This window comes from Streptopelia decaocto, assembly GCF_964273445.1.
Source record: "Streptopelia decaocto genome assembly, chromosome: 7".
NCBI lineage: Eukaryota > Metazoa > Chordata > Aves > Columbiformes > Columbidae > Streptopelia > Streptopelia decaocto.
The window spans coordinates 7379102-7406559 of NC_138661.1; the positions used below are offsets into that span (position 1 = coordinate 7379102).

The 27458-nt window shown below is 42.5% G+C and overlaps 1 protein-coding gene across 1 annotated transcript in view; it reads right to left on the reverse strand.

Annotated features, from left to right (window-relative positions):
* KCNH5 (potassium voltage-gated channel subfamily H member 5) overlaps positions 1-25708 on the reverse strand; it is a gene marked incomplete at its 3' end in the record, with an annotated part of 157334 nt that extends 131626 nt beyond the window's left edge. The window contains exons 1-4 of the mRNA XM_082058753.1: positions 25499-25708; positions 12463-12586; positions 5627-5733; positions 1055-1183 (exon numbers count right to left, since the gene is read on the reverse strand). Coding sequence (XP_081914879.1) covers positions 1055-1183; positions 5627-5733; positions 12463-12586; positions 25499-25571 — 433 coding nt within the window. The 5' untranslated portion in view covers positions 25572-25708. The remainder of the gene's footprint in view (positions 1-1054; positions 1184-5626; positions 5734-12462; positions 12587-25498) is intronic.
* Between the last annotated feature and the right edge of the window lie 1750 nt (positions 25709-27458).

Sequence of the window (27458 nt, forward strand, 5' to 3'; positions counted from 1 at the left end):
CTCATATTTGGTGTTAGCCTAGAGTGGCCTTTCTTTTATTTTAAGTCTGCCTTTATAAATCTACTTTTCAGTTATCCAAACACATATAATAAGTGTTATCTAGATCATAAGAAATGAGTTTAAATCCTGTTCGCATTCAAATGGCACCAAGTTCATTCTAAAGAAGACGGCTTAGAGCACACAAAGGCTTTCAGTGAGAAATTCAGAGCCTTCTCAGAGAGTGAAGAGAAAAATATAGCAAGGAATTAATCATCAGAAGGCAACTTCCAAGACAAAATGGGATGCAGGTGCTGTAGCACAAATGCCCTTCTTTATGAAAGTGTGCATTATTTCGTCCAAAGCGATACACGTGTGAACCTGACACAAGACACTCGTGTCTTACAACCAAAGCAGAGAATGTTGTTAGATCCTCTGCACCTTCCTGCCCACCAATTGTCTCTTTGTGCAAGGCTGGGGGTCTGTCCATGGCTTGCTAGGTGGTGAGAGCACAGCACGTCTCAACAAACATCATCACCAGCCACTGTTAAATAACAAGTGCAATGTCCAGTGCCACACAGTCACCACTGCTGGCCAGTGATAAAGGACCCACATGGGCTCATTCTTTTACATTTCATCTCCAAGAGTGAGAAAAGGAGGAAATACCAACATCTCAGCACAAAGGAGCTGAAATTATTTTTTGCTAAAAAGATGATATTGGTCCCTTAGGAGGCAGGTCTCCCAAAACAACACACCATTAAAATGACTCAGAAACTATGTAATTATTAGCAAAGGCCAGATAAAAACAAACAAACAAACAAGTAGTGAAAAATTGGTGAATTTACAAAGAGAAAGGAAAGCTTGTTATTCTATTAAAATGTTGTTAGGGAATTTTCACTCATGGTGATTTATCTTTTATTTTTAAGCAATAATATAGAAGAGTGGCATAAAAAGTCTGACAGGTCACAAAACATTTCCTGAATTCAAGACACAGATCACAGGTATGACATGACACAAGAATGAGCTCAAGCCTGTACTTTCTCATTTACCAAAGAAAAATACTGTACTTCGTATTTACCTTTTGTTGAATCATCTTCAATCGGTTGTTTGAACAAAGTGATATCCTTAAAAGTGCACAGGAACAAAACCACTTTTTCATGCTCATTTCTTATGGGTGCAATTTGCATGTAGAACCAAACTGGGGTTCCTGAAGCAAAGAAAAAGGTGACATTGGACTGTGGTGCAGGAAAAACTTTCCCCAGCCCATACACAGAATTTTTCATCATTTATTATAACACATTATTTATTATAAAACATATGTAGTTTAGGATCACATCTAGATATTTCTACATATACCAGAACTTTTAGTTTTACCTCCCCAAAGGAAAACAACATACACCTATTTTTACAGATTCATTAAAATGGGGAAATATTACCAATTTGATTACCCAACAAGCAGAGACAGAAGTCTTTGTAACTTTCCACTCTGAAATAAAATATATGATTCTTCTGCTCTTGCTCTTGTTTCTTTCCAGCACATCTCACAAATTTGGTGTCTGCAGGGTCAGCAGGTAAGAAAAAATGAATGGATGGTATCTTTGATTCCTTCTTCACATAAGGTGGAGCTATCAAATCCAAAACTACTGCAGTATACTGTCAAATGCTCCATATTTGATGCTGCTTCATTATTTAAGAGGACATGAGCTAATCCAGATATAGACTGTATATGTTCTATCAGGGCAACTCAAGAGATTCAATTTCCTTTCCGTGTTTTAGCTCATACCCTCCAACTCCTTGCTGTCCAGCCCAGCAGAACACTCTCCCAATGCAGTTATCTGTATTTAGCTTGTGAAATAAATACAAAATAATTTTCAAACCCTACCACTCATCAAAAAACGGGAAGGAAAAAAAAAAAAAAGAAAAAGACTAAAAGACTATGATTTTGAAGTTTTTAGCATGGCTTTTGGTAAGTGCTCACACAGGGCTCCTGCAGGTGCTCAGGAGCTCAATCTGGTCTTGTTTCCTCCTAGGCTGGACACACGTGGCAGTCCCCTCTGTACATGCAGGTCTGGTCTGCTTTTAGGGTGAAATCCTACAAGACTTTAACCAATTTGCTTAGAAACACCCTGTTCACCTGCAGGGATGTGAATGTCAGAGACGCTTTCCATCCAGCAAAGCTCCGTGCCCACAGCCACATCCCCTCCCTCCCAAACTTGCACCTACACACGCTGCACTATAAACGCCTTCACAGCCAGGTAATTACCTTCGGGATTTGATGTGCTTTCAGACAGTTGACATAATAGCTTTTGTCCTGAGCTGCCTGAATGCCAGCCTGAGAGCTGACACATTGAGACAAGCTGCTTGCCCACTGTTATCCCACACGCACCACTGCCCCCCCCCAAAAAATCTCCATGTCTGGGAGCTGTGCCAGGAATTGTAAGATAGACGCTCAGGGGGTAACAAAGCCCATTTGGACTAGGACTACTGTGGGGATGGTTAAAATCCACGAGGGTTCATGGCAAAATTCAGCACTGCTGAACTGCGATTAAACCAGTAATTTACTAGCAATAAACTGGAGAAGTGGGAGAGATGGGGGACTGCTTTTTGTGATAATTCCAAAGCCATTATGCTGATTACTTGATTATCTCAATTCCCAGTTGCTAAACCAAGATAAAAGACTCTTTTCATAACTTCTAAAACAGAGTGCTGCAGCTCTCTGGAGTAATACTGTACTTGCACTTATACCTGGCAACTCATCGGCACCCTTTGAAAGGCTCTGAAAGCACAGAGGCAAAACAACCTGTACAACAGCACTGATAAAAATGCAAGACAGAGGCAAGGTGGCTACTGCTGTAGAAGCAGAAACCTGGGCAAAAGTAGGCAATGAGGTTTCCTGAGTACTACCACATATATATATGTGCATATATACATATATATACGCATGCCTAATATGGTTGATGAATAGTTGGGTGAGTAGACTTGAGCACTAAATGTGAGGGAATGCAGTAAAGCAGAAGAAAGTCGTAGCAAACTTTCAGGTCTGAACTTGAAACCTGCTAGCTGCATTCAAATGCCAAGGGAGTGTGTGAAGTCAGCAGTTGTATGGATGCTACTGGAGAACATCAGCTCTTAAAGATCATCTCCATCCCAAAGGAAAGAAGGATGGGAAAGCAACCTGAAAATCTCAAAATCTCCCTCTGCCAAAAGCAGGAATGGGTGAGAAAGAAAAGGTTGTGCCACATACTCAAAAATACATGCCACCTCTGGATCTGAGTTTGAAAATGTGGGCAGGAAGGTGCTCTGAGAGCACTTCAAGCCTCATGCAGACAAAAGGAAGGGTCTCTGCAGGTGATAAACACAAGCCCTTCCACAGAGTAACTGTCTACATTTTGCAGAAGTATATTGCATACATGAATATTCTTTATTTCTTTATCCAATATTCAGCCTGAAGGATACAAAGGATAAACGGGCAGCTTCTTGAAGAACCTTCTTCCGCAAGGCTCAGAGTATGACAAATAGGAGCAAAACTCAATGCTGAACTGGAGCCAAAACATGAGGCTATTAGTGTTAGCAAGAGGTTGAAGTTCTGGGCTTCGGGTGATGGAGAAGGAAGCTGGTAAAAGATGTTATGGATGAGATGACTCAAGCCCAAAAAGAAATATGAGGACTTTTCCATTAAGTCCTTCTGTAATCCTGCATAACTTATGGAATGTATAGGCTTGGAGATCTGGGCAAAGGTGAAGATTTTATTAAGTCAACTGCAGCTCAATAAATCTCTGAAGCATTATCAAGCACCAGCAGGCAATCAACAACCCAAAGCAAAAAAGCAACTGGCTTGTTACAGAACACTCAGAGAAAAAAGGCTTTCCTCCTTCTATACTTATATAAAATAGAAAGGAATTTAGTTCAGGACTGGCCCCTGCTAAAGCAGGAGCTGCCAGCCCAGTTAATAAGAGAAGCCAGGGTCGACAAGAGCACTGGGTCTCTAGGATCCTTCTTGGAAACCATAAGGACACAGGGCATGGTGGTGCTGGGCACAACCATCTGCAAAGACTCCTAACACAAGTCTGTCCCAGGAAATTCCCCTAATGTGAGGGCATGTTCAGGTGACCTGTGCAGGAAACAGGCAGAGAAGCAGAAAATCTAGAGAACAGACACATCCATATGGTGGGGAACCAAAAAGAGGTCATTTGGAGGTCTCTCCTGTGCACCTGCAGAAACAGCTGGACTTCAGAGCTGTTCGTGCTTCTCTTTTTAATTAAAGTGTTGGCTAAAATGCTTTGAAGCAGGCAGATCTGGAGAAATATAGACATTTCCTACTGTTTAAGTGCACATACAGGAAGATTTAGCCTAAAAAGGGAAAGTGCAAATAAAGCTTGAAGCATGCGAGTTTGTTCCAAGAAGGCGAGGGTATCAGGGATGCTCTCTTCAATGTCATGACAGGTTTATGTGAGTTGCAGTGAAATGGGATGGTCAGGCACAGCTGGCACTTTCCTGAGGCGCACCATTACCTTCCCTCAGCCCTGACATGCAGAGAAGAGCTCCAGCCTCACCCAACAAGGTGCTCCATGCCAGCACCAAAGCCCACCCGGGGGACTGTGGCCTCAGGTACTGGGCTCCAGGCAGCTGAACCAGGGGGAAAGCTCCTCAACAGCTCACGAGCTGCATCCCATACCGGGTGAGGAAAGCCAAACCAAAGAAAACATCTCCATCAAGATTGCTCTTGCCTTGTGTTTGACATGGCCACCATAGTAGCTGACTACTAGACTTGGTCTGCTCAGTATAGAGGAACAAGGCTTTCTAAAGTACATTTCATCTGACAGTTTTGGCTTTCTACCTTGGGAAGATGCCATGTGCCAGTGGAGGAGGCTGCTCATATACACTGACAGCAGCAGGAATTTCAACCACCAGCCTGGGAGAGATGTCAATACTGCACAAGCCCAGCATAAGACCACACAACAGTACGGGGTTTGGTTGGTATGTGCTATAACGTTAGTAAGACAGAAGTACTACCCAAATGTGTGGCGGGACAAAAAATGTGAGTGGGGTGATGCACCGTTGAGACAAACTGAAGAAAATCATCCCTGGTTCTGGCAACCTCCTGTAAACCCAATGCCACCAAGAGGAAGGGACTTAAGTCTTATATCTCATTAAGTTACACAATTCCCTGGTTTTCAAATTAATCCCTGGGTTATCCATCAAATTCAGCAGTCTCACTAGAGCTCGTACATGTCGGTTTACACACCACAGAGGCACTGCTGGGAGCATCCGCTCACGGCAACCAGGGCCTGGGTTCTCACTTGTGAAGACATGGGGGTGTTTCCTGAGAGATGTGGGGGAACCTCATTCAGGATTTCTTTTCACTTAACCCAGTCAGTTTTCCCTTCAGGGAAACAATCCTCAATACTAAATATATTTTGGAAAGAAGGAGTCAGACTAGAGACAGCAGGGAACAACTATTCTTGGCAATCCGAAAACTCGTCCTGAAAAAAAGAGCTCTCTTCTTCAGCTGTGGCAAACAAAATACCCATTTCTTCTCCAAATCTTACCCCAAATTTTCCCATATGGCAAAATGAAGAATTATGTTAGTCTGTTATATACTTTAAATATATTTTATCACTCCCAACACCATACACAAATATATACATACTGTTTTTCTTGTAGAGGAGAATTTCAAAGCAGTTTGACTCATAGTTGTCGAAAGTCTGTCTGACTTTTTCAATGGTCTTCTTGTCTGTCAGTTCACCATACATAAAACTGAAAAAGAAAAAATGTTTCTCTTTTTTCTAGACAAGCAACAACTTTGTTACAGTCACCTTAAACAGCATAAGCATTGGAGATACTATTACCTGTCATTTACCAAAGTTTAATTATCCTTTATAATTCATTTAAATATTTAGAGTATCAGAAGGAAACCTACAATGGTAACCGTGACCACCTTTTTACTGCAAATGACAGCAAATAAATCTACTGTAATGTTTCATTAAGTGCTTTTCTGAGCATATCTTTAAAGATATACAGTTAGAAAAAGAGCTGACAGCCTATAAAACCATTATTGCCACAGCTGCAGGGCATGAGAATATTGCTATCAAAACAGAGAAAACTGAAGAAAACCTCTAAAACCTCCCAAATTTTGATCAATCCTCTTGAAAAAACTTGTGGAGGAGGAAGGGAAACTACTACAGGTAAAGGCTGTTGACCGAATCAGTGGCTACAAATCTAATCTTGTCAAGATGCATCTGGAACAATAAGATAATTGGAATGATTTTACTAAACACATATTACAAAATGAGGGAGAATTTAACCAATAAGAAGTGATGACTGTAATTGTCTGAAAATTCAGCACAGAAAGCATTGTACGAGTTTTCTCAGTGCAGCTACATCTGCCCTACTACCAGACAATGAAATTCATACCTTCATTTTCCTTACTGTATACTGGATTTCTTTAATATTTCAGTGAAAATAAAGAAAACATTAAAATGCTTTTGGAGACTAATCCCTCTCCAGACTCACTATACGAAAATGGATTTTTAACTCTGCTGGTTTTTGACCCTTGACCATCCCATCTTTGCATTTTTTCCAGGTTAGACTTCCAGCTGGTGTAAGCAAACTGAACCTGCTGACCTTACTTTTGAAAGCCTTTGTAAGGAAACAGTCAGGCTTTCATTGTCATTCTTTCCTGGATTAAAAATAAGCGAACACCACTCTGTGCAAATTCCCAATTACAGAACTGAAGGAAAATAGAATGTGGGATAAACGCTTTCAGACATTTGGATGAATATACTTTTAATTGATCTCTTTTTTTTTTTTTCCATTTTCTTTGTTCACAAACAGTTTGAGCTCCAGCTGAAACCTACAATGGACAACCCTAAGAATATGAAAGAGAAAACAAAAGCTATCAGTGCCTCTGTGGTTTCAATGCAGCTTCTCTTTTATTGATCACAGACCTCCAAAGATTCAATAAACATTTATTTTATGTTACTGTTCTGAAAGAAACAATAAAATAGTACAGTGGTAAGTGACTCGGCAAGTATTAAAATACTCAATGAAGGCCAGACCGCAAATCTTCTATTTACACAATCAACCAAGGGGCATAATGGGGCTGCCCAGCACGGGCAGAACAAAGTGCTGCCCAGCGCAGGTGATGGAGGCAAATGTGGAGCACCAGAGCAACTCCAACAGGCTAAGAGACTTGGAGTTGTTCAGCCTGGAGAAGAGAAGGCTCCAGGGAGACCTTATTGTGGCCTTTCAGTGCTTAAAAGGGGCCGATAAGAAAGATGGGGGCAGACTTTTTAGCAGGGACTGTTGTGATAGGACAAGGGGTGATCGTTTTAAACTAAAGGAGGGAGATTCAGGCTGGACATGAAGAAGAAATTTTATACACTGAGGGTGGTGAAACACTGCCCAGGGCTGCCCAGAGAGGTGGTGGATGCCCCATCCCTGGAGACATCCCAGGCCAGGCTGGACAGGGCTCTGAGCAACCTGAGCTGGGTGAAGATGCTCATGGCAGAGGTGGCACTGGGTGAGCTTTGAAGGTCCCTTTCCAACCCAAACTGTTCTATGATTCCCTATGTCACTACAGGTGCTTCTTCACCAGTAACACATGGAAAGCCATTGATAAATGACATGCCATAACTAGTATCTTCGGGATGGCAACATAATGGAAACACCACAAGGGCAACTACTCTGAGGAGATGGTTCTACCAGGGCACAAGGCTTCATTAAGGTACTGGTTATCATTAGCATACATCTACCTCTTTAGGAAATGCAAAACACAGCTACTCCTCATTTTCAAATGACCTGTCTTTCCCAGCTTCACCTGGTAACCTATTATACATTTATATGTGAGATGACAACAAAAAGGCTTTGTATTTTTTTTTCTAAACTATGCCTTTTTTAATGCACTGATGAGGTAAAGCAGATTGCTGTCCTGCCTGCAAGACAAATTAAGAGCTGGTAGTTTTCACACAGCCTCTTGTGAAATCGAATTGTCCTTTTGTTCGGTTTTGTTGTTTTTTTTTTCTTGAGATTAAAAACCATATTTCTCTTCGTTCTGAAGGAAAAAAATAACAAGAATTTGTTGAAGTGCTTGACTTCACATGGCTTATAATACAGGAAGTCATCATTAGGTAGTGTTAAAATGACAAATAGTACTTGGCGTTCTGAGTGGTGGACGATACTGGTTAGCGCTGCTGAATACAATCAATCAACTTTATGTTTTAAATTAAAGGCAGCTTATTATTGCAGTAAACCTGTAATACTCAAATCTTACATTATTTGCACATATAAAAGACAGTGGAATAATAAAAACATTTTTCAGAAGGCAATTTTTAACAGCAATGAAGAAACCTCAAAGCCACTCACTGTGGAAGTTACATAAGATCTTTGCTTATCACAGGTTTAATTTAATTTAGTCTGTCCTATTTTGTACACATGGAGTGACTCCTACTTCTTCAGTCAATCACTCTGTCTTTTTCTGCCTCATGTTTTTTGTTATTTAGTGCTTGTCGAGTGCCTTCAGTGCAAACTGTACGAGACATAAATACCAAAACCACCCTGCTACTGGGAATCTTACCACCTAGAAAACAGACTTATCAAAGAGAAACAAGACTTACTGAAATACTCAGAGAAAGGCTCAATCTTAGATAATTTCCCCATCTCTGAAACAGACCACTTATCACTTAAGATGCCTGGGCCCCCAACTCCCTTTGAGAGCATCCCTTGGCACAGAAAAGCCCCATCTGAAGCTTTGTATCATGCTCTTCTGTCCTTTGCCAGGATCCAGAGCAGCAGCATCAGAACAGCTCCAGGTCTGCAGTGTGTGCCAGGGTGGTATTTAACAGCTGTTTGTGAGGAATTATCCAGGACAGAGGACAGGTGAAGCACAGAAGGTATACGATCCTGCATCCAATTTACAGCTGTCATCCAAAAGCGTTGGATGAAAAGGCATCAATTACAACAAACATCTACCCAGGAGGAACAGCAAATACAGATACACCTCAATAGCTTCAAAACTGTGCAACTTAAAGACTGGGCACCATTTCTAAGGGGAAACAGTGGAGCTCAGCAAGGTCTCCTCACGTGGTTTTGGCAGTGCAAGGAGGCCTTTTCACATACACAAAAATCAGGTCACTGAGGTGACATCCCAGTATCAAATGGAACTTTTTTCAAGTCCGCCACACTGCAAAATCCCATTTCTTTGTACATGGTGGGAATTTTGCCATTAGCTTCACTGGAGCCAGGATTTCACTTGCAGACTCTTTAATCCCACTTATAATGGCAATAAATCAAAGCACAGGAGAGCAGAGGTGCTGACTGGAGGGCTGCAAGTGTTTTGGTGGAAATGCCACCTGTAAACAACCACGTCAACAAGCAGATGCAATTCCATCCCCTGTACAGCTGGAAGGCAACACACAAATAGGTTCTAAGAGCAGGTTTCCTCTTTGAAAACAAAACCAGCAAACATTAACTCCCAGCCCAGTTCAAGCTCTCAGGTGCCAGCAAGGGTAAGCAAAGCAAGGCCTGGAGCAAATGCCAACTTTAAAATGCCAGGATATGTTTATTAACCAGCCACTCAAAGGGTGCCTGCTCTTCCTAAGGCTTAGTGAGAATACAGGGCTTAACCGATAAGCAACAATATTAGAAATCACTGACATTACCTGCAACATTAAATTGGGTTTTAATGTTTTATAACTGTTTATTCTTTCAATGTATTCATGAACATATACATTGTCATGACTGTGGGCAAGTGGTCATGAAATAAGTGTTTTTCCTGCATGCTGGTTCATCTATCAGTGCACCTCCAGGCAGGGGTTTTTGCATGGTTAATTGAAGGTTAGAGGTGTCGCAATTGCAGATGCCCAGTGCCTCCTGGGTTTGCAGCTCATTTTCACTTGGCACAGCAATGCTTCACCAGCACACAAGTTCTTCCACCTGAACATCCCATGCATTTTAGCACTCACTTATACCAATTATTCTATATACCCGCCCCAGCTACACCTGCAATGCTGGGTGCCATATGCTTCCAGAAAGAACACACATCGACTCCCATCACACAATATTCACGTAGCCTGACACTGTGCCTTTCATACAGTGCCCAAGAAACTAGGGAGACTGGCACTTGCACTGAGATATTTCTAAGTGATTTTCCTGCCAATGGGCACATTGTTGCTGATTAAAAAGATGGGTGAAGTGCAAAATCAAATTGATTACCAGCTTGTCACAGGAATAACTAATTGCCTGAGCTGGAAAAAAACAAATCGCTCGCACCTGCAGTGCTTTCAGTTTATCCACCCTTCCCTGTGATGAGCATCAGCCACGACCACCTGACACTGAATATGATGATGACATATGAGCATCCCCAATGCTCATATCAGTGGGGTATGGGGTGAGACAGACATAAATAGGATATAGTGAATACTTGCTGGGCTACCCATGGGTAAAAGCTGATTTGAAGTCACCACACCTTACAGGCAGGGGCAAACTAATCAAATATTGCAAAATTTATTAATTGTCCTTTATCACACTCATGAGCAGTAACAACAATAGCGCAAATCACGGGCTAGATTTACATTGTTTCTATCAGTGTATTTTTCTTTGGTTGTGTTTTTTGCACTAAGAAGCTGTAAAACCAGACCACTCCTAAACCTGCAGTAGAGGTGTGGCACCACAGCACTCTTACCCCAGAGCACTTGCCTTAGAACAGTAAAGAAAACACATACAAGGCAATTTTTATGTATAATGTAACATAATCCGGGCATAACACCAAATATAGACTGAAAGCATGACTCAGAAAAGAATATCAGTAATAGACCCAGATGTCAAAAATCCTCCAATGACATTCTACTGAGTAAGCCCAAGCAGGCACCACTGGCCTTCAAGACTATTTTCCATTCCATACAGCTGCACAGCTCTTCATTAGAGAGCAGCTCCAAAGACATTGCTCTGGAAGGTGACACACTGCATGTCAGACCATGCTAAAATCCTCTCCAGCTCTCCTTTAATCTGCAAAGACTGGGATGACTCCTAAGAAGCAGGAAACATCACACTGCATGCATAACTTCACCAGCTAAGACCCAGAAATAAAAGAAGAACTAGCTATGCTTTGAGATTCAGAGGCGGATGTATAGAATGAAGATTAAAAAAAAAAAAAAATCTTTGCTAGCAATTCCATTTTTGACAATAATTCCTCCTTGAATTTGCATCTGTATGATTCACCTGTAAGATCCATTTGAATGTGGCCAAATCAGGCTTCTTGTAAATGGTAACTAGAGCCCATATTCACAAAAACACTCAAGTGGAATAAATCTTTTGGTCCCCTCAGTATTTGAGGCACAGGGAAATCATTATCAGAGAGGTATTGCTAAACCTCAACTTCCTCAACATTTTCCTACAATCCCATTTTGTATTTATAATTATTTTAACATGCAGAGACTCTAAAAGTACTGGTTCATAGCAGACTTGTACAGTTCAATAACCAGGATAGCAGATAGCGAAAGGGAAAGCACATATGTATATCTGGGATGGCTGTGATAAGGCTGTTTTCTTCAGCCCCACTGAGTCTATTGACTCTTTTGCTACTTTGCAAATGAATATTTCATTTCAGCAGCACATGCCTGTCTCTTCTCCATTGCCCATTAGAGGACATCCAGCTGCACAGAGCAACCCTGGACTCCCCAGGCTTCCTCCCCTTCCTTGCATATGGGAGCAGCAACCACACATCAGTACCTGTCTCTCAAAAATCATCACCGTAGATATGCAGCCCCCTCCTCCCAGTGCCTGGGGTTGGTCACTCCCTGAATGTATCAAGTGAAAACGTACAGAAACTTGTATCTCAGCCATTCTTTATTGCCTCTGTCCCTCATTTACTTTGCTCATGTACACATGCACATGCATTAGAGTTTCAGTCTTTCCTTAAATCATCTCCTTCTAAAGGATGCAGCAGACAAGGTGCAGATGCATGTCTAACCCTAAATCACAGCTGCCTGCTCCTCAAAGACAACCAACAAAAGGAAAAATCCATAAAGCCGCAATGCTTAGAGTAAATATATCATCAGCTTAATCACTCTCTTGGGAATAAAGACACAGTTTGCACTTTACTGTGCTGCTCTGTGTGTGTGTGTGTCAGAACAGGGACTAACACGGGATACAGAACAGCCCACTGCAACCTGGCTTGGTAACGGAGGAATTAACAAAAATCTAGTAAAAAACCCCTTTCAAATATATTACCTAAACCCCCACTTTCTTTATTGAATCATTAGCCACAGCACATTAGTAGCGATATTAGCCAGGATAAATTTCAAAGTGCTTTACCAAGTCCTGGATAAGTTGCTGGTTTCCTTCATTTAAAGCCCGCCTCAGTACTTTAATTTCTGGAAAACAATGCTTTTCTTACATCAGTTCTTTTTTCCATAACCTCATTGTTCTTTCCTGCAGATTATCATTTTAAAAGTGCATTGAGTGGCAATGAACAGACAGTCGGCATACCTGCAAGTGCTACTCTTCTGCATGACGTCAGCTCGATGATATCCAGAGAGTTTGCAAAAACCGTCATTACTATAAACTACAGGCCAGTCCACAATCTGGGCATTTCCCAACAAAAAACTGGATTCTGAAAATAGAAAAAGAGAGAAAGGGCTGTTGTCAGTGGCAAATTACATTTAAATCCTCCATGTGTTACACAGCAGATGCAGAGTTATTCATGACGGTAACTTCTATTTTCAAATTTCAGAGGGAACTGAAATCAAAATCGGCAACAGAAAAGAAATAGTAATGAAAGAGGATAACTCCTGGTAATGTAAGTTGGTTCTTGCACCCCGAAATACTGGTATAAGCACCAATGTTTCAGCAATTTATAAAGGTTTCATTTATTCACAATATCCGGGCAAGGTATCACATTTGATTTGCATTTCATATGTATCATGAAATCAAACTTAAATTAACTTGCAAACTGAGTTTTAAATACTGAGCTGTATGCATGCACAATGCTGACAACAACCCTCTTGCTTAAGACAAGTAAATTTTTCCTCCTGGCAGGTCCCAGTCTGATCTGCAGGACACAGCCAGCACCCCTGGCATGAGGGACAGAGAACACCAGGAGCCACTGGGGACAGGCGAGATGTGCCCACCAGATCCCATGGGGCCACCAGCCACAGCACACCTGGAGCAGCAGATATTAAGTGACCCACAGGGAAATTGAGCACGATCAAGGAACCGATGAGTGCCAAAGGCACTTACACGTTGAAATAACACAAAACACGTATTGAATTTCAGTGGCAGCCTATTAAAAATGCAAATAGGTGGCTTGGGCTCATCCTAGTAACATGCATCCATTGCCGTAAATACAAAATATGGGCAGGGAGAATTTCTAGGAGGCTGAGCTCAGGTCTAAATATCACTTCAGTCATCTGTTCTTTCAGTCAGTGCCTACAGTTTATATGCACGGACTGGCACCAACACATTATTACTTAGTCCTAAAATAGTTTTATTCACTAGCTTAGAAAGATTATTCAATTCCTGTTTTTAGCAAGGCATATCCAAAGAAGGAAATACCCATTTTTATTAAACACAATGTTGTGGGATTTTTTGTTCATCAGTGCCTTAAACATTTCTAAATTTGTTTCAGAACTAATATTCTTACTTAGTAGAGGTTCTCAAATTCTAGTCTGTGATGATCTTCATAGTTTTCTTAATTTTACTGTTAGTTTTCCATTTCATTTTGACAGCAGCTATGGAACTAACTGGTCCCAGTCATTGATGCTAAAACGCTATTAAAATATAACTATTAACAATCACTGTTGTATAGAAACTATAAAAAACACTCCTTCCAGCAGTTCTTGTGGGAAAAAATTAAGGAGATTTTTTCAGATTTTCCTCATAATAACCAAAGAATGGTTGGTTATGCCAATTACTTACAGACATATACTCAGGTGCACACAATCATTTTCACATAAAAGTAACACTGGGTTTGCATGAGCTACACACGCCATTCTCAGGGTATTTATAACTGGATTATTCATTATGCAAACATTATTCTGTTGAAGACGGAAAGTGTACTGAAAAGAAATACTATGTCTTTCTTTTTGCTTTATAAGCATGCATTTGGAAAAAAAAGTAATCTGGAGATTATTGGTTTTTCTATAGAAAAGCAGATTAAAAAAATATTTAAAAGCCAAGCAATGTGAGAAATAGAAGCTTAGATTTTGTGGAATCTAACACTTTTAAGCTCAAAGAATTTATTCGAATCCATAACAAATATTCTTAAGCCTAAATACCAACTTTAAAAATTTGCTTTCCTACCCAAAGGGAGATAGATACCCTCGCTACAAGCAGCAGGGGATACGGAGCAAAGCCTGAGCATTACACAAAATCTCCCTGGCTTTCCGCAGCCCTTTCTGCACCAGGGGCTCAGCCCAGCTCCCCTCGGCACTGTGCAGATACTAGTGCAGAGACATCCTCACCTCATGGAAATCAAAGGGTTCACTGGAGCTCCTCCTATCGGGTTGATGTCCCCCCAACATCTTGTATCTTCTCCAATTAGGAAAAGGGGAGACAACACCCTAAACCTGCCGGGCTCCCTTCGTGGCCACCACTCTCCCACTACTGCACCCCGGTAACTGAAGAGAACGGGAGCACAAGCAATTTTTAATTTCCCACAGAGAAACAACCATTACAAGTCCATTTGTTAGATTTGGAAGGAGATTTCTTTACGGGATTATCTTTCGCCAAAGTTTTGCTCGCGTATATAGATACAACGGGGCAACCTGGGTGATGAGAAACTGCAACATCAAACACACTTGTGGATGCTGTGCACACCTGGGTGCTCACCAGAGGACCACAGTCCCAAAACAGCTAATTCTGCTTTGAAGCCTTCCCGTCTGACAGACATAATCTTGATTGTTTCAGGACACAGTACACAACAGAAGATATTAATACATGTTGCATCCAGCAGCCAACATACAGCATTTAATTGTTGTCTTCTCTGGATTTTAAACTTGTTCACATCTGAGAGGCTCAAAATACTTGATGAGGCATTCACTAAACTGATCAAATCCACCAGAAACTTGGGATGGAACCAAACATAAAGTCAAAATATTGATAGTCTAAAAAAATCCCATAAAACTAGAAAAAAAAATGGAGACTAGAAGTATTTTGGTAGATACTAGTATTTGTAAGGTTAGATAAGACACCTAGTAGATGTACTAGGAACTTGAACAGATATTAGAATATATTTTCTTTTGTACCCACGAATTTTCTTTTACTAAACTGACTTCTTTTTTATCCTTGTCTCCTAAGCAAATACGGCTTATGCATGCATGCTCAGCATGTGAATATGTATGTGTGTGTCCTATTCCAACTGGAGAAAAATCTTGAATCAATGTTTGCATCTTGTTAGAGACCAACAAATCTAACTGTGGGCACAAAGCCATAGGAACCCATGTTTCAGCGAGCAGCTTGATAAAATTTAAGGAAGCACAGGTCAGCATCTGATCCTGGGGTTTTATCGTGTACTCAGGTTTCAGCAGCCACGGGACTCCATGCCTACCCTACATTTTATCAGGAGTCACGTTATTTTCTCCAAACAATACATACATTAATTCTTTCTACAGTTTATACAGATCAAAACTTTAGGCAGATTTAACTTTAATTAGCCACTTCATAGCCTGCTGTAAACCTCCAAATGATGTGCTGGATGACTGCACACTTTGAGAGAACCTGTCTTCTTTTGGCCATAATTTGTTAAACTTGCAGAGTGCAAAGGGACACAGGGGAGTTTTTGCTTTGAGTCCTCTGCTGGGACTCCTTGTATATTCTCTTAGCATGTCCCCATTTTGGAGTCAAACCTTGGTCAGCAACACAGACTCCTTAGTAAAGAATACAATCTTAGGTTTTCTAGGAGTTTTGTGTAGTTGGAGAAGAGGCTGCTTTACATCGCATCATTACCACCATTCATGAAGGTCCATTGCTGCAGTTACCTCCCCTGGAGTTGGGTCCTAACAGCCCATCCAGGACTAAGTCCATCTGCATACCTGACTTCCATATTTCTACAACTCAATTACATGTTTTCCTTATTAAGAAAGTTAAATCACAGTTGTCTCTTGAGTTAAGACTTCCATCAGTCTGATTAGGGCAAATTCCACTCTGTTCCATTTCCAGCTGGCTGCTTGAACCAGGTGTAAGAGACAAGGGTTGGAAAAACCTCATTTCTTCTCCACCTCCAGTTGCCATAGGGCAGCCTAACACCAAAAACGAGCCTGTACCCTTCCTAACACAATTGGCTATGTGTACCTCCCGGCCTCCTTTGCCAGCAGCTCCAAAGCAAGGACCCTCAGTCAAGGACACCTTGATGTCCCTCTGTGCCCTGCCATAGTGACTCTGTGGTGAAGTCCCATAGCAACCTCTTAGCACAAGCCAGGCCTTCATTCAAGCAGATCAGGTATAGTAAAGACCTGCCTAGAGGCTGCCAACTGACTTGCTCCTTACTGAGATACATCCACACTCATTGTGTGCAACAGGGAGGGACCCAGACCACATGTAGTCACGCGGTGGCAGCCCAGGGACATACCCCGCCGGCGCTGCTGCAGCCAAGCACTGCGTGCACCTCCATAGTCAAACCCCAGGTTCACCCCTGGTCCTTCCATTCCCCATACAGCCTACACTGCACATCGGTTACTTCATAGCAAAGATCTTTTTTGGAGTGAGCCAGAGGACTTTTAGATAATCGGTCTTTTCCAAAGCATGGGCATGAGCGCTGCAATGCCACACATCGCAGAGGGCCTCCCAGGGCAGATGCCTTCTGCAAGACAAACCCAGACTCAGACTCCCTGACTATGGATTCAACACACAAGAGCTATATTCTGCAAGCTGTTTTTGTAAAATAATATAATCTATTGGAGGTATTCTCAAGGAAAAGTATTTCTTAACATAATTTAACTACTAATAACTGGCAATGCTGAACTCAGCAGAACAGCTGAATTTACTTAGTTTTTAAGTATACCACGACTTCACTGAAAGAAGAGTATCACAACAGGGACTGCCAAGGATAGCCGAAGTAATGCATAAATAGAGCTCACATTCTGTAGTAAGACACAGGTAACTAAAACTTGTGCCATACCTGTGCTGTGGGCCAGAACGGAAAGTCTCTTTCCATATACAGCAGCAGCCAATCTCAAAAGTATTTTACTGTGGACACTGGGAACTTCTCCCCTGGTCTTCTAGACACTGGCCATGGCTGAATGCAGGACCGTAAATCTGACAGATCAATCATCTGATCCAGTATATGAAACTCTGTGCAACTGGGACCCAGATCACCATGTGGTGATATCTCATACTCTGAAAACATTAACATGCAGCTAACTTCAGATCCTGCATGATGATTAAACTGAAATGTCTGGTAATGCATTCATCCTTGCCTGGGTTTCTCCGATGCACTGAAAATGCGTTTCCACTTTTCATTTCCTTAGAGATAAAAGTCAATTTAAAAGTCAATTTTTATTATTTCTAAGCTTGTCTTGATGTCATTGCCTCCACTAATCATTTTCTCCACCCATCCCCCTTTCTGATATATTGCAGAGAGCCCAAATCACAAATCTGTAGGTTATATAAGTTCTTTGAGTAGACACATCTAAACAGCAGTGTCTGCCTATAAGAGACCGGGGAAGCAGAGCTCAGCCAGCACTCGCCTTTCTCAGAGTTGCTAAATTCCTCTTAGAAAGTCAGCAGGCTTTTTATTAGCTAATATAACTCTCCTATTTACAAGGTTTAATGCTGATGGCAAGGAATTGGGGTATTAGAGACATACAATTAGCAAAATTTCAGGTTGGAAAACACAACTGAGGAAAACAATTCTTAAAGGCCATATATTTGCTGTTGGTGCGCTTGTATTTTGTAAAAAGGCACTTTTGTATGAAGGCAGGCTATGCTGTAGAGCAGCAAGCCTTTAATCTTTATCTTGTAGTAGCTAATACTCAACACAGCGCTGAGCCTTGTTTTGTTTTAGTCTTGTTAAAAAAAAAAAAAAAAAAAAGACAGTTTGCAAGCAAGTTTTTTAACCAACAAATTGCCCAAAGCAGTGTAAAATTCATGTTATGTAATCACGGGAGAGCACGAACAGCTAAATCATTCCAGGAGATATGCTTAGCCAAGTGAGAAACGTTGTCGCTAACCATCTTTTCTGAAGAATGCTTGGGTACCACTTATAACTAAAATTGTTCAAATCACCATTTTTGAATTCTCTCTCTACCCAAGAAAACAGGAAACTAATCTTTTTAGAGAAGTCACCATTGAAAAGATGGGTTGTTTTTTTTTTTTAAATGAAGCAGCAGCAGAACACAAGTAATAATAATTATTATTATAATAAAAAGAAGCAGTTTTTCAATCTAGGAATAAACTCCTAGCTCAAGCGACAGAGCTGTCCTTTAGAATTACCACCTTTCCACTGCAGCCCAGACCTGACAGGCTCTGTGAAACGCCTGGAATTTGCCTTTTTTGCTAATGCTGTCTTATAAAAGCCCCAAACCACTTAAACTGCTGTCAGCTGACTCTTCTTATAACTACACAGGGTCCGCATATTGCTGCAGCCTTGTTTAGATCATCTTGGAAAACTCATCCGTGCGTTGGAGAGGTGGGGGTCCTAAAAATATTTCAATTTTTTATTTTCTTTTAGCTCTCCTGAGCAAGTCTTGGCCCCGATAATACCTATTTCTATTGGTGTTATTTAAAGTGACTCCAACCACATGCTCAAGACATATTGAATCCCCACAAGATAAACCAGAAAATCCTAAACCCTTTTGGAGGGTGCTGCCCTCTGAAATCAGCCCCAACAGGCACCAGCATCCCTCCAGCCCTGGGATCCGCTGCAGATAAACTGCTGGGCTTGAAGCAGAAGCCTCCACCATCACTTTGTACTCCTCGCTATAAAACAACATCGCTGTTTTCTAACAAAGCTATTATTTCCCCTGTGTCTTTAAAGCATGCAAAACATCAGTGTCATCCAATTTATTGAGCACAGTAAGTGCAGCTTGCCTGAAAAAAAAAAACCCTCTCAAAGGACTAACTCTTTACGTCACCTTTCTGTACCAGTGTTGTTTTTATTTGTGGAAACACAAAGAGTGCTAAACCCAAAGCAAGATGCCACCATATCAACTATGCTAAAATGATCTATTTCTTGCCCCAAATAAGTGCACCTCAGATAAAACAAAAGATAAATAATCCAGCATTGGCTGAAATATTAAATCCACGTCTAAGTCACTTAGCTGGGAACACAACAGCTTTTAGCAATTTAGCAAGTGAGGTCAAGAAGAAAGATTAGAGTCTACCTGGAATTTACCTCCTGAAAACTTAAAAAATTAACTTTAATAACTCTGAATATGAAAGGCTACAAACAGTGCAGTTCCCTGCCTTTATTGTGGCACGACATCATTGACACCAGGAAGAATTTGGAGTCAATAATGACAAGACAGTGTCCCTATGAATTGCCTGCAAAATGACATTTCATACAATTCTGATCACAGGTTCCTCCTGACATATTCATTTACCCAAGAGTTAAACTAATCCTCACCTATCCTGGTTATCTTATCAATCTTATCACTGCTGAATCTGTTCTCTATTAAAATTATGCAGAACACAACACAGATGTAGCGAGACTAAATTTAAACTGGAGCACACTGTAGGTCTCAAGAAAGCCACACAGGCATGCTCGAGGAGCAAACAAAAATCAGATTTCTAGCTTTATACAACCAAAAGCACTTGCTTCACATTCCCAGATGAGAAAATTGAGGTAAGAGTAGTTGTTCAGACACGGGGGCTCCTCTTGCAAACACTCAGCCCAAAGCTCATCCTGGCTGCAGCTTCACAGAGCCCAGCTGTATCTCAGAAAATCTGTTTTGGCAGAGAATTGTCTGCCTCTCCCATGTTCACTCTCTGTGCAAGTGGCTGAAGCAAAACTACCAACAGGGGGTACCCCAGCCCCATACCGAGGGGCTACTGCAGCAAGGCTCCCAAGGGGGGATTCACACATGGGTGCAGGATCGGGCCCTGGCTATCGCGGTTACCCAGGGCTTGGCATTTAAAATAGTTGGTCACCGACTGTGCTAAACAAGCATCAGACTTGGTCATTAACAAGCATCAAACAGGTCATTAGAGTGCTAACTCCAAAATCTTCTTCTATTACTTAATTTTATCAAACCAGAAAACACTATTTTTTAGTGAAAGATTTGCAGAAGGATAACTTAAAAATCTTAGTTAGCCACCAAACATTACCCTGCTAAGCAGGCTAATTAAATGTACTTCCACAGCTCACTTAACTTCCTGACATTATTCTTTGGCTGCATACTCCTTCTAACAGCAATAAAAAACCTGGATGTTTACACGGAGAAAAAAAAAAAAAAAAAAAAAGGGAAAAAAATCAATAATTTCATTTTTCTCTCTCAGATTTAAACATTAACCTGGGAACGCAACAACTCTTGCAGTGACCTCTTGTGGCAATTGCTCAACAGTGCTCAAGCCTCCCCCAGAAGAGAACGACTCTCCCATCGCCCCATCCCAGTGCCAGCAACACACACAGAAATATTAGAAAGAGAAGACCTACGGTTCACAAAGCAGCTGATCAGACCTCAAGGAAATCCACCTATTCCTTTAGATAATGATATAGCATTGTTTGTGTTTCTGAATTAACACAATCGTATAGAGCTGTGATAATATTTTTCTTTAAAAAAAAATAAACACATACAAAATATCAACATTTAGATCATGTAAATTTCCCTTGATTTCAGCAGCAGTCAGATATGCTTAACCTTTCTGCACTCAGCAAGCCAACTTGAAAAGTAAGGAAAGCAGGGCACTTGCAATTGAAAACTTCTCACAAATGTCATCTAGTAATGCTTCTTAGTGTAAAAATCCACTTTCCATTGACGTACTTATCAGCAGGCCCCCTGCAGTCACAGAAATTGCAAAAGGAACCCTCTGCCTTCAAATGCCCAAGAAAGCCCTAATGACATAAGCTCCTTCATCCCTTCAGCAACTTCTCTGCAGTCAACTGAACTGGAGGATGGGAACTTTCACCCACAGTTTATTGTGTCTTTATGTAGAGATTTAGGCAACTGCTGAAGGACACATTTTTTTCAGAGGAACCCCAATGACAGACATACTGTAAACTTGAGGTAACTTGCATTAAAGAACTTTCTCTCTGCAGCGTGTGTGACTTAATTTAGATCAGATGAACATGGAGCTTGTTTTAATTGAGGGGAGAGAAACCACAATGTGCCATGTGCTGTGAGACCAACAATGTTTTGTCACCCTGCAAGACATCAGGTACGTTACATGGGTTGGTAAGGAGGACAGGAGAGGCAACAGACACTTATTTTATCTATTCTACGAGTGTAATAAAAATCAAAACGGTGTCTTAGCACTACAGATGTGACACTTATTTTCCTCCCGCTTCCTGGGTAACCTGCCTTGGCAACACAGTCACCTCTAAGTGGGGCTGATACTTTTGCCCATTAAAGTCACAAGGCTCAAGCAGGGCACAAAGCTCTGTCTGGAGGAACCACTTCGTAGGAATATAGCAAAAAGCTGAAAAAGGCCAGGAATTAAACACTAGCTTCATTAAAGCTCATGGTAAAATTTCCATGTAAGCCTTACAAAGCCAGGATTTCAGCTTAAGTGTCAAAATACATTTGCAAATACCTGAAAGACCCATTTTGCTGAGAAAGCTTCTAAGAGTTATTGCAATAGAAACAATAGCCAATAATGAGGACTCTTATATAGATAAGACTATATATAGTCTTTCACTAAACCAAGCGCCATTTCCAGACTGTTAGCACTCCTTATTACATAGTACCACAAAGTCCCAGCGTTAACCTTTTCCCAAACTCCATGGTGCTGAGCGAGGTCAGTATCAGCAGGAGTGCTGAATGCACTGAAGAAGCAACCAATAATATTAGTAATAATGGGCATAGACTGCTGAGAGCATCTTAGAAGAGAACATTGCCCTAAGGAAGACCCTTATTAAAAGTCCAAAATACTAATGGCAGTAAAAGGCTGTCACCTTAATGTGATTTAACCCAGTGTTCTCACAAAACACTTATTCTTTCAGCTCAGCAAAATACCTGGTTTTCTTAAGATCCAGGGCACAGCCAAGGCTGTAGCGAGGTCGTATCAATCTTTGTGAGCCTCAGATAAGACCTTTACTCGATGTGTTTTCACTGTGCTTTAAAAGAAAAGAAAAAAAAATGCAGAGAGTGCACTGAGATAACCCTGGAGATAGACGTGTGTGTCCTGTGGACTTGTCCCCTCTTTACCAATCGCAGCAGTTGGTCTAACAACAGACCCTGATTTTCCTCACAGACTTTGTCTCTCCTCGAGTGGAGCTCACCTGTGGTGTGGGCAAAGAACCCACAAAGAAGCTCAGAGGTCACCCTCCACCACCAAATGCTTAAGGAACCACTTACAACCTGTCCCTGTCCAAAAGAGCAAAGTATGTCACTACTCTAAACACTTGACAAGCTCCAAGGTGTAAAGTGGCCTCCAAAACAGAGGTTCCCCAGACAGAGGGACACTGTGGGACCCCCTCATCGCTTTAACAGTCATTCCCACCCTTCCCACACATGTTGGCTGGGAGGTGAATGCCTAGCATGGCAGCCCAGAAATGCCACCCCTCCACATGGAGAACAGAAGAGCCACGGCCACCCTGTTCTGTTCTGCAGGGCTATTTGATGTTTTGCTCATAACTGACTCACCCTGGACGCTTCCCTCGCAATTTTAACCTCATTTGTAGCCAAAACTGGGGTGAAAAGGAAAAGTTCACAACATTCCTAAATAAAAATGCATAAAAAATGCTAAAAATTGAATGTATGATTGCTTTTAACACTAGGCTGGCCACCACACTAAATGTGCACACCATGTTCCCACTATCTCACTTCTGACTTCCCACATTTTAATATGACTGTTATTTTGTCTATAAATTTTGTTATTCAGATGGCAATTCTGCGTAATTTCTCTCTACCTACATTTCATTTTGAAAGCATTGCTTCCATTTCACCTGAAAAAGAGCCTATCTTCCAAAATATCCATCTACTTTTTTCCAGCCGTACCTATTGCCTAAGAAAAGACATTACCTCTGTCTACAAACCTTCTCCTGGTTGGTGAGAAAAGATTTATGGTCAAGAAGTGCAATGGGATTGCATAAGTATGAGAAATCTGAAAAGACAGTGTTCTCTAACCAGGAAAAGTGACAGAAGCACTTTTATTTTTTTGAGGATGCTGAAGATACACTTCAAAAAACAATTACCAGTCTTTCCTTCATCCCATTCTTCAACTTGTTAATGAAAAATCTCTTGGAAACTGGTGAATCCAAGTATAAAAACAAAACCCCGCACACAGTCAGCAGACCAAATCCTTGTCTTCTACCAAGCACTGGCAGGAGATCCTTGAAACAGATTTTCTCCATTGGATACCATTAAGTTCAAATTGAACAGTGCTAAATCCAATGAAAATTACTATTTCTATAAAGGACAAATAACTTTATGTTGCGGATGACAAAAATAAGAACGAAATCATGTTTCAGGGCACAACACTGACCAATTACATGAGTTAAAAAGAAAATTCCCAATGCACTTTTCGCTTTGTTGTCCAAGGGGACAGATTTGCCTCCGTAGCATCACGCTTGGGCATCACCAGTGGCCAAGACAAAGCAGAACAAATGACCAGGTCAGCATGATTTATGGTCCTAAATTAGACCAGGTTTAAAACTGGAGAGAGATACGTGCTTTTAAAGCATAATGTTCGAAAGCCTTTTGAGCTTTTCCAGTTTTTGATATCTCAAAGCATTACTGAGCTTTCACCAGGGAGGACACATGATTTAATTAGAGCATCATATAAAACCACAGCAATCCCAAACTGTGTTCCTGGCTCTGCCACTGACTTGCTGCACGACCTTGGGAAAACAACCGTGATGCCCTAAGCCCCCATTTACACCACAATTTGAAGAACGGGTTGGAAAAGCCTCTGTGTGTCCTCGTCCACAAGGAGCTGTGAAGTGTAATTAAATTCCACTCAGCGCTTTGAAATTATCAGAGGGAAAGTGCTATATAAACCTCTATTAATTAAGCTTACATTTAACATTCTGGTAAATAAATACACTATTGCAGGAAAGTAGCTCTTCATGATAGTGCAGCTACAGAGCTTGACAGGGAGTCGGCTGCTGACTGCAGAACTAACACAGGCAACATAAGAGGGAAGAAACCCCCCCAAAAATGGTTGATGGCTTAATACAAGGCTGGCATTTTAACATACAACATTTTAAAACAAATTCTAGGTCCTCAGCCCACTCCTGCTCCTGTGGAGGTCAATGAATCACCAATTCACTATCTTCCATCAAAATCAAGCCAACACACCCCGTTAGAATGAATGCAAGGTAAATCCAGAATTGTGCAATAGAAAGGTGGAAAGGAAAACTTTTCAGCACAATTTCACATCACATAAGTGCCTTAATTAATAATGCATGTGGCAACTTTTCTCAATGCTCTGCTCTGGCCACCTTTTCCACACACATCCCCACATGCACACTGGCACAGCAGTGCTTTGGGACGGCAGGGTTGCCCTGAACTTGGGCTGTCCATGCAAAATCTTTTAGCAGACGCAAAGTCCGAGGTCTCTAACCAGACTTCATTTATGCAAACACTCGTATGTTTCAGTAGTTAACTGACAGTGCAAAGACTACACGAGAAAGGAATGTAACTAGCACAAGACCTGCCTAAAGCAGCACCTACAGGGATACACCTAGGGAGATGGTCTGCAGCCACGTAGTAACTTTAATGGAGCTGTATACAGTACTCTGGATCAGCGCTTTGCACTGGATGAAAGGGTAAAATTAACTCCAGCAGCAAGGAATAATTTGGTAGCCATGCAGTCCTGAACCAGTCCTGTAAATATTCACCTACCAGAGGAGCTGTAGATGAGCAGTTGCAGACAGTTCTTTACATATTTGCTTAGCCACAGGATTACCATCGTCCAAATCACGGGTCACTCCCTCATCCTCTTTCCCGATACCTTTGCCACAGACTTTAAAGTGCCACAGAATTGCAAAGACTTTGAAACCCTGAATGAAAACGGTTGCAAGCCCAATTATTAGAGAACTAAAGAACAAGTAGAAGGGGAAAAAATGACCCAACGAGCGGAGAGGATACTAAAAATGTAAATGTTGACTACTTATTTTCAGTTAAAAAAAAAAGAAAAGGAAAAAAGAAAAAAGCTACATATACATATTCATAGTAGCGATAACGATGTATGAAGTGAGGGGGGACGGGGACCAGACCGCGAAGGCAGGCGCCAGCGGAGCCCGGTGGGGCACAGCAGACCACGTTCCTTGAAGGCACCGCTTTGGCACAGACCCATCAGCGGAGCGGCGGGCACGGCGGAGCCACCGCGGGGATGGAGGGAGGGATGGATGGATGGATGGATGGAGGAATGGATAGACGGAGGGATGGATGGATGGATGGACGGACGGACGGACGAGACCTCTCACCGCTTGAGCGCCGGACAATGTTCTCCAGGAAGGTGTTCTGCGGTGCCACCAGCCCTCTCTTGCCCCCCGGCATCCTGCAGCGCCGGGCTCGGGGGCCGGGGGTGCGCGGCAGCGGCGACAGCGGCGGCGGCGGCGGCGCGGGGGGGGGGCCGGCGGCGGCTGATGCGCCCAGTGCCCGTGAGTCGCGCAGGGGCGGCCGCGGCCGCTCATGGTAGTGGCGCCCCCGCGGCGGCTGCAGCGCGGACTGGGACCGCGCCGCGCACGGCGCCGCCGAGCGCCGCCGCCCGCTTCCCCTGCGCCTGCGCGCCCGCCCCGCCGCGGAGCCGGGCCGGGACGGGGCGGGGGGGGCGGAGCGGCGCGGAGCCGCGCGGAAGGGAGCGGAGCTCCGCGGGGATGCGCGGCGGCGGCTCCGCGAGTCGCGCTCGGTGCCGTGTCCCGCTGGGCATCGTCCCCTGGCTGTCGCCGAGTCGGGCGCTCTGGGAAACCCCTTCGAAGTTTTGCCGTGTCCCCCTGAGCGAAACAAGCAACCAAACAAACCCTAAACCCCACCGTTTTCATCGATACTTTTTTAACTTTCTTTTTAATTTTGAAACGGCATTCCCATGTTCTCAGCGGCTGGATTAGGGGAAGAGTACGAAGTGCTGTCTGACATAGGGGAAGGTGGCTGCATTTTGCCCACAAATGATAACCGTGAAGTGCAAGGTAACATGTAAAATGCCAGTCTTGCATGAAGCCATCAACCGTCTCTTTAGAGGATTCCTCCCTCTCCTAGTGAGAGCAGTTATGAGGGGGAGGTAACAGGAGGCAGATTTGGGGTTAAAACCCTGTTTTCTATCATTTTATCGAGGGATCCAGCTCTACTGTGTTGCTCCTGTGCCGGAGCCCCAAAGGAGCAGATGAGTCAGTGCAGAGAGACACCACGCACCAATTTCTGTGTGAGCTCTTCCCTACTCTTGACCCAGCCGCATTTCTCTCTCCAACCTTTTCAGCACTCAGACAGCGTCTTTTAAAGGTACGGACAGAAAAATCCTGAAAGGAATTTCTCCACCTATTGCTTCTGTCTCTGCTAATTTTGCAAGCTGCTGCAGACTAGAAAGGATCATAGAAGGGAATAAGAGATGGAAAATCGCTGTTTTTCTAGGGCAAAAGTGTGCCCTGCAGAGCACATCCCAGTGTGCTGCACACCTCTGCCCTAGTTGCCACAAGCAGCATTGCTTCTCCCAGGGGACATTATTCCACTGTGGAAAAATCAATTCGTTTTTTTTTTTTTTCCAGGCTGTTTTCAGTACCTCCTCCTTCCCTAGGTCTTAGTCCAACAAGTCACACAGAGGTCCTCTGCTTGGAGTTCAGGGCATGTTTAAAATCTCTACCACACCAGGAGCTGTTGCAGGAGCAGCTCTTTCAAGCCAAGTACCGGGATTGCTGTCGCTGCCAGCCAGCCCTAAAGCAGCTGCTGGAAGGAAAAGGTCTGGTTCTGCTTTCATTTAAACACATGCAAATCAGGAGCAGCTGCATTAGAATCAGCTTGTGAATGGTGTTATGAAACTAGCTTGAGAGGTGAACCAGACCCTATTTGTCAAACACTTATTGATTTCCCCACCACCACCACTCTGAAACCATCAGAGCTTTCCTGAGAATGGTGTGGTTTAAAAGAAGCCCCTGCTGAGATCTGCCGCAGATATGGGGAAATTTGGCTCCTGGTAATTGCCAGGTGGACAGCAACGCCTTCATTTCTTTTAAGTGAGCAGCAGCCCTATAGAAACATCTGTGTACAGGCAAATACTATGTGACTGGTCTGTCTGGACAGTGTTGCCAGGACCTCTGCTCCCCAATTCCCTTTGTTCCATTCAATTTGAACCCAGTTTGAATTCTTCTGCTCATTCCTCATCCTTGTTTTGAAACCTAGATTTGCTTGCTTACCTCCTCCCTACCATCCCCTCCATCTTTTGATTAATGGACC